This window comes from Pygoscelis adeliae, unplaced genomic scaffold, assembly GCF_000699105.1.
Source record: "Pygoscelis adeliae isolate BGI_AS28 unplaced genomic scaffold, ASM69910v1 Scaffold4, whole genome shotgun sequence".
Lineage (NCBI taxonomy): Eukaryota > Metazoa > Chordata > Aves > Sphenisciformes > Spheniscidae > Pygoscelis > Pygoscelis adeliae.
The window spans coordinates 14,389,408-14,397,527 of NW_008824986.1; the positions used below are offsets into that span (position 1 = coordinate 14,389,408).

The 8,120-nt window shown below is 40.6% G+C and overlaps 1 protein-coding gene across 1 annotated transcript in view; it reads left to right on the plus strand.

The window, feature by feature from the left end:
- Positions 1-753: 753 nt before the first annotated feature.
- The window catches only part of HSPA12A (heat shock 70kDa protein 12A), a 60,621-nt gene continuing 53,254 nt past the window's right edge, over positions 754-8,120 (plus strand). The window contains exons 1-2 of the mRNA XM_009326041.1: positions 754-900; positions 3,875-3,956. Of these exons, the coding sequence (XP_009324316.1) occupies positions 754-900; positions 3,875-3,956 (229 nt within the window). The remainder of the gene's footprint in view (positions 901-3,874; positions 3,957-8,120) is intronic.

Consider the following 8,120-nt stretch of genomic DNA (forward strand, 5'->3'; position numbering starts at 1 on the left):
ATCGTGTTTTGTTTTGTGCAAAGTTGCAACGTTAGTGCGATGCAATGCTGAAATTAAGTAACTTGTGACATAGGGAGAATCTATGCAGGAGGGATTTTGTTAGGAGACAGAAGACCGTGTAGTAAAGCAATGATTTGTTATGCCAGAAGTCTTTATGTTCTTTCCATACACTGGAATGCTGAAGCTGTCAGAGAAAAAAAGGTTTCGGGGATAAAATGTGATTTAGTGAGTGTTGTTGTATTGACAGTATTGCAGTTGCAGTCACTTACTGCAGCATAGTACAATGCGTAAAAGAAATGTCTATATGTAAAATAGCCAAGTGTTGTGTGCAGTGCCTGCCAGTCATTTTTATAGCTTCAGTTAGCACAGCATTGCGGTATCTGCAGCGTGGTTAGTATGAGCCTGGATAAAATTGTTCATACCCAGGAGCTGTTGCATGTAAAGCTTCTAATTATACCGACTTCTGGCATTTTTAAAGCCATTGGCTCATAACTGGGTGACGCTGATTCAGCCAACAAGTTTTCCTTTATAGTACTGTCACTCTATAAGCTTTCAGCCTGAATATTTAGTTCATTCCCACTGGGACAGCAGTTGGTGTTCAACAGAGCTGCCCTGCTGTGTACCTGCAAAGTTTCCCCAAAGCTGCGGTCAGCTGTAGTGAGGCCCCAAGAGGTCTGTTATGTCCAGAGGCTGATTTAGCTGAGGCATCTATGGTGTAAGGTGCTTTCTCCTAGCCTAGGGGGTGTGACCGGGATGTCCCTCAAACACAACTGTCACCCAGAGCTGGACAGGCTGCTGCGGCCTCGGATGTCGGCTCAAGTTAGAGCAGCCTTTGGGAGGCCAGTTCTGCGCAGGAAGACCAGAATGCTGCCTCAGCTACAAAAGACTTCATCCCTGCACGTAAATGTCAAGATTTAGGATCTGTTTTGCTTTCTGATCGTGTCACTGGTGGCTGGGGTTTTATGCGAGTTGACTGGTGTCTCATCTTGTACTCTTTTCTGCCAAATGCTTTTTTTTCATTGAGTTGATGTGACCTGCCGTGGCCAACTTCTCCCACTTTCATGGGAATGCTATTGAAATTTTTGAGTTCCCTTCTGGATGCCATATCTGCTGTTGCAATTAAGTTTGGATTTTTTTTTTCTTTCTTCTCTTTTAAAGCTACAGGTCTGGTCAAATATTTTAAAATTTCCAGTTCCTTACTCTTCTAAGCTGTTCTGGGTGATTAGTTCCCTTTTTGCTGTCCTCTACTATGATTTTTCTTATTCTATCTATAATTGCAGCAAACAATCATCCCTTTCTTAAAAAAAATCTTAAAAGTATACTTTTTATTTTAAAACAATAACATCCAAAGTATCCCATCACCTCCATTTTCTGTACCTGAATTGGTTCTGCCTTTTGACAATGTGTCAGATGGGATTTCACAAGTGTTTGACTTCAAAGAGCGCACCATTTATGGTTTTAGAAACTCCTCTCTGTGGCTGTTTTAGTCTGTAGGTATTGTGAAGGAGCAACTTGGCTTTTTTGGGTATTTAAAAAAGCTGCACTGGCTCTCAGTAAACGATAAGGGAAAATGTGAAAGGAATTAAAAACAATGCGCTCAAACAATGCTACTTCCAAGTAGGAGAACAAGAACAGTCATGACTTTAATAGCTGTGAGGCAACATGACCTTTTGGGGGAGTTTGGCTATATTCCTTTTATTTATTTTTTAAGTAAAGTAGATGTTGACATTTTCCATATGCAGCTTAGTGAAATCTTTGGAGTATTTTGTCTATCCATAAATGGCTGAAGTTGCTTACTTATTCAGCTTCTGTACGGCACTTGTCACTTTTCTATATTCACTAGCTTTGCTAGTTGAATACAGAAATGGGTGAAACTCCAGGTTGCATCACTATCACACAGGCCTGTTTGGCTGTATTTCCCCAATGGTGAAAGAGAGAGAGACCAGGAGGACTTGGAATCTGTTTCGGTAATGAGCTCTGAAGTCCATCGGTTGTGATTGTAAATGGTACGCTCGCTTCGCAGATGTTTTACTGAAGAGTGTGCAGCTGTTTGGTGATGTAAGGTCACAGATGTTGGTGTTGCGCTGAGGGAATTGCTGCTGCCAAGTATGAACTTCAGTGATCTGAAATGCCTGTGACATACCTGCAGACTTCATCTTCTTCACCGTGACAAATGTCCTGGCTCCTGGGTCATTACATTGAAACTGCCTCCTCTCAGTGACCAGGCACATTTATGGTCTTAAAAAGAACATTCCATAGCTCTCATTACTCAAAATACGTCAACTATGGCCCATGTGCTGTGCTGTTAAGAAACATAGTGGTATGCATTTAAAATAAACAAACGCGAGTTTTAAATTTTGCCATAACTACTACTAACGGAGTGACTTTGCAGTATTTTAAAATTAGGATGGCAGCGGTGAACTGTGTAAGTAACGGGTATTAAAACAGGAAATTCCTTCAAAGTCTGTCTCGGAGGGATTTGAGAAAGGTTTTCATGTAAATGAAAAGGAAAATGAAGTCAGTTCTAATAAAGTAAGCAAATAAATAAATTAAAATACTCAGAATATGGAGGCCAGCATTCAGGCTAGAAAGCCTTTGTTCTTTACTGAGGACTTGACTAAATGTCCTTACTCAGGACTGCATCAGGGTGTGTCAAGGACATCAGAGAGCGGCTTTATGAGCTGCACTGCCGTGCCCCGTCATCGGCACGCTGCTGGGATCTGGTCGTGTGCGAGAGTCATTTCATGCTCGCTGGCCCAAATCAGGAGCTCTATCGTGATTGATTTGCAGGGCTTGGGCACATGGATCGGTTCTAAAGGTGTCTTAATTTACAAGAACAGGAGACCTGGAGAGGGTTTTTCTTCTATCTGTTGTTTCTGCTGTCAGTAATTCCTCAGTGCCTGAGTCACGCTCTCAGACTGTGCTCTGCAGATGTAGTTTCTGAGGAATATTGAGAAATATTTCTAGTAATTCTTATCATTTGGAGTCCAGAAAGAAGTGTGTACGTGAATGGATTTTCGTAGTAGCAATTTCATGTCATCCGAGGGAGTTTATTCACTTACTGTCTTGTAAGAAAAACTCTATTGCAGGAGCCTACCCAACCTGCACTGGTTTCCTTGGGGAAGGAGGCAGAGGTAAATTATTCTCCTTATGCTACTTACTTCTCCCATAGGGAATAATCTGGGAACACTGCTTCGATGTGTCCGTTTCTGGATACATCTTATGTTCTTAGTGCCTTTCAGGACCACTCTCGAGGGTTGAAGCAGTTTCTCTTGAAGGGTTTTACAGTCCCGAGTGCTCCATGTCCACCTGTCCCACACAGCCTTTCCTCGCGAGGCTCTGTGCATTTGTATTCACGCTTTCTTTTTTCCTGTTCCCTGTGAGGTCTGAAGAGTGGTTATTTGAATGTCTCTCTCCTCATTACAGCGATTGGGCTATTTTTCTCTATTAAGAGATAATAACAACAACATTAAAATGACAGTTTCTTTAGTACATCCTTGCCATCTCCTAGTCATTGCTTGGCAAGTGCATCCCTGTGACAATTTGGTCTTGTGGATTTCATCATTGTTTGAGGACTCTTGGTGCTTTCTCCACGCTTAAAGATCAAAATACCTGTGGTTATACTAGGCTGACTGGAAACTAGCCCCATTCCCCAGTGCCACATCCAACAAATTTAACATCTCTTTCTCAAGTTTCCATGGATACCTTAGTAGAGCACACGCTGTAATCAGAACGGCAGGGCATGCCATTTACAAAAGCTTTCAGTATTGTCATTACGGAACTGCTGCATTCAAAAATCAACCTTTTGTAGTAGCTCTCTTGCTTACTCAGCTATGCTCCTGTTATGATTTTAGCCATAGGAACTCCTTTGCAGGCCATACCATCTGCTTGTCGCCGTGACCATGTAACTTACCAGCTGGTTATTTGGCTGGTCAGTGTTGGTCTCCGTGTGATGGGTATGTGTAGTCATGACATTTGAATGTCAGCCTGATGGGTGCTAGTATAAAAACGTCTGGAAATGGATTTTGGTCGGTGATTGCGTGATTTCATGATCTGCTTTACAAATCCTAAACATGTACTTTCTTCTTTCTATGACTTCTCTCCTCCTCCCCTTCTCTCATCTCCTCTGACTTAAAGGAAATAAGGTGTTTTCCTTTAAGCCTGATAGCTGATCTGTTTTCAAGATTGTAAAACAAAAATAATAAAGCAATACAAACTTACTTTTGATTTAGCTGTAGAGTGTCACTCAGAAGCTAAATCAATAGCCATACACTCTGGATTCACAGATCACTTTGCTAATGAATTGTCAAATGTGATACCAGTTTTTGCAGTTTTGCAACAACTAATATTCTCTTATTTTCCCATCTTTGAACGAAATCGGGTTTAATAGCCTTGAAGAATACCAAGGGATTTATATATAGCATCACTCATGCTAACTACTATGAGAACTAATAGTTTTTCTAGTTTGGCTATTCTTTTTACCCTGTCTCCCTCTTTCTTTGGGTTTTTTTGGGCAGAGAGGGAGAGAGGTTTGTTTTCTCTAGTCAAGACTCTACAAATGTGTGACTCATGTTTGGCGTTCCTGAAGATTGTCAAAATGAAGAAGACAAACATTTTCAAGTATTTTTCCAAATTCATGTTTTAAGAAAAAGGTGTCACCGCCTTCATCCAGCTTGATGCATTGCAAGATACTTCATGAATCTAGGAATGCTTGATAACTAAATAACCTTTTTGCATTCTAAGTAAACAAGTACCTCCAAAAGTGTTCTTACTTCTGTGTGCTGGATGCATGGTCTGGAAAAGCTGAACAGTAATTCTTGTTCAGTCTTTGAATAATATTCCTTTGAATATCTTGATCTAGAAAGGTAAATCTAGGATTGCGGTGTTTTCAGGAAACAATTGTGTCCTGAGACAGTTCTTAAATAGGAACTTGCAGTAAAATAGGGATTTTTATAACTGTAATATTTTTGATCTTGCTTTTTAAAAAGGAAAAACAACCAACCAGTCCACCCTCAGCTGGTAAATGGTGTTTTTCCCAAAGAAAGTGATTAGCATCACAAATGTTTTATTTTATGAGTGCGGTCCTGGGAATTAGAGCATAAGGTTGTTAGTGTCATTCCTGACAACCTTGCAGTGAATCAAGGAGATGAGGTAGGTCATGACAGACATGATGATGAAGGAGAAGCAGCAGGAAACCTTTTCTAGAAAGGTATCTTTTCACAGAACCTTCTGTACATCTGTGTTTTGTTTTCTGTTCCTTACGTCTTTCTGTTTGGAAGCAAGGAGGGAGGAGATGAGAGAGATAGGAAAACAGTGCTTGCACAGAGGCAAATAGGGCAAGGAAGCCTGAAAGAAGCAAGTTCATAGAAGAGCTTGTTGAGGGAAGAGAAGGTTAGTTGGTGCGGATTAAAGGTGTCTATTACAGAACTACATCCGTGGAATATTTAGAAAGGTCCTGGAGTGTTGTCTTCTACCACTTTGAGCCGCAAAATCTGTTGTTAACCCACCTTTATCACAACATGCAGCCTGCCCTCTCTGACTTGTAAACCAGGATCAGTTTTCCCTCTTCTGGCAGTAGTGCATGGGTGTGGAAGAACTGGAATCTAGGAAGAGAGCGATCACTGCAAGGCACCGCTGGTGAGTTCCCCAAACCCCGGGCTCTGGGGTGTGAGCAGGTTCTGAGCAAGTGGGAACCATGCCAGGACTGGGAGGGAAGAGGGAGCTGATGGATTGCAAAAGCTGGAAAGCCCTCAGGTCATTCAAGGTGGAGCTGGATTTAAGACCTTACAGTGTAGATGGTGAATGGGTTTGAGTTTAAGGCAGCTTTAAGGTCAGACTTAGCTATTGGTAAGGACATGGCTGAGGCTTTACAGACCCAGTTGTGAAGTGTGCACGGGAGTGTGATAGTTCTGTTTTAGTCCAGCTTACCAAGCATTCGCGAGGTCAGATCAAATCTAGGTAAAATAGTCTAGCCTACATCCTGTCAAAAAGAGGAGAAGTGAACGTAACCCATGTGGCATTTTCAGAAGGTTATTGCAAGTTCTTGTGTGTTTCTTTCATCTTAAATTAAGTTCACAGAAAATAGATGGTGTCTTTTCATTTCCTTTTGCTGGTGAGGTGCAGGAAAATGAATATTATCCACAAAGTGAGTGATGGGATGAACCTGGGGTGTTTTTTTGATAGTCTTAACAATAAAGTTAGAAACTTAAATTATCTTAGAAAGCTTGATAGCATAGTGGAAAAGTAATTCCTCCGGTCAAACTGTAATCATGATGCGAGGCAATGTAAAAGCGTAAATGAAAAAGATCAAAGTTGTAATGAGGAACATGTCTTATTTTTAGAATTTTATCCAAAGAATTGGGAGATTTTGGCTTAGGAAGTCACTGTGCTCTAACTGGTATCAACGCGATGAATAACAGCTCTTTGGGTGACCAATTGTTATGAAAGGTTATCAGGAAACTTGGATTTGTATCAGAGATTAGCTATGGCAGTTTTCATAGAAGGGAAGTGTATTGCAGTCTTCAGCAAACCAGCTGGATGCCTACTGGCATTTTAAAACAAAGAACTCTGATTCCATTGATGGTAATAGCAGTGGTGTCATTGATTTCAGTAGAAACAGAAGGTTCTTACTTCTGATATGAAATATGGGATCTTTTCATTGCGCATAAGACTATTGTAAGTGTTTTTTTTTAAATTTGCTTCTGCCTTTTTTTTTTGTTCTATAATTATTTTCAAAGGCCATCTTTGTATTTGCAGTAAAATGCTCTAGGTTGTCATGTTACATTTGGAAGCTGTGACATTTTGTGCTTAATGCAAAGCAAAATCTCAGCAATAGGAAAAGCTGAATAAGGTTTTCTTCATCAATGCAGCAGTTGCCAGCTGATAGCAATGTGGTAAACCCTTCCTTTCCTGTTGTGCAAACATCATTAGCAAGCTTTGCTTGCAGCAAAATTATTATTGATGCTCAAAATGATATACAATGTTTTGAATGAAAAACAATGTTTTTAATTCCATTCTTTTATTGCCTGGTGGCTATCCTATACCCATATTTCATTCAATAATCTTTTTTTTTTTTTTAAATCAAGAGGTATTGCCTGAATGGAAAATGAAGAATTTGGCCAAGAGTTTGGTATGACCAGCAACCTGACTGAGATCATAACTACATATAGCAATCACTCTAACCAGCCACTGGATGGCTGGAAATTCCAGACAAATGGCCAGCAGATATGTACAAGTGTTTGATCTGTGAAAATTATCCGTATGTGCACGGTAAATTCAGTTAACTTGGATTTATTGGACCCATAAAGATTGGCTGCAATAGTGGCATTTTCAGTAGGTCTAATGCATCCTGACTTACTCTGTGCATCTGGGTCATCAGCCTACAAATAACTGAGAGGCTGAACGGATCTGGCATATGGAACAGTGGCTATGCCTTATACAAATCAAAAGGTGTTATTGCAGCTTTCCTTTTGAGGCAGGATGGTGTACTGCAGACATTCTCAATTGGGAGTTTGGGAGAGTCTGGAAAAGGGTGTGGTATCTAGGTCTTCCCAGTGGGTCCTCAAGCTCAGCCAGAGGCTCAGATCTGCACAATGAATGGAATTCATTGCATTGTATGTTATGTGTTGAAAAAAAAACACTATTGTGAAAGCACTTCTTAAAATGCTGGAAGTATGATCAGAAATAGGGAATAGTATTGATCCTATTGTTGATTCAGAAAATCATGAACAGAGTTCAGTTAGCAAGCGTTGGGTTTGTGGCCACTCTGGCAGGATAGAAATAGAAATGAACTTAAGATACATTGATTGGAATATAACATACACACTAGTGTTCAGGCATGTTCGTACAGAGAGATGATATAGTGATGCTGCCTATTTTCTGGTTTGCAAAACAGCTGTAGGAGATCCAGACCACGATGAGTCCCTTTCACCATCATGTGGAAGTGAGGTCTGCGAAGGTTCAGAAGGCGCACTTCTTTCCTGGCCAAGCCTTCTCTTTTGTAGGCATGACTCTAAAGTACTGCAGAACGTGCCTGAAAAGGTCCACATTGGGATTTCTGATGGCAGACTTGGGGCTTGGTACCTTCTTTCTTTTTTTTTTTTTTTTTTTTTAAATTTTTT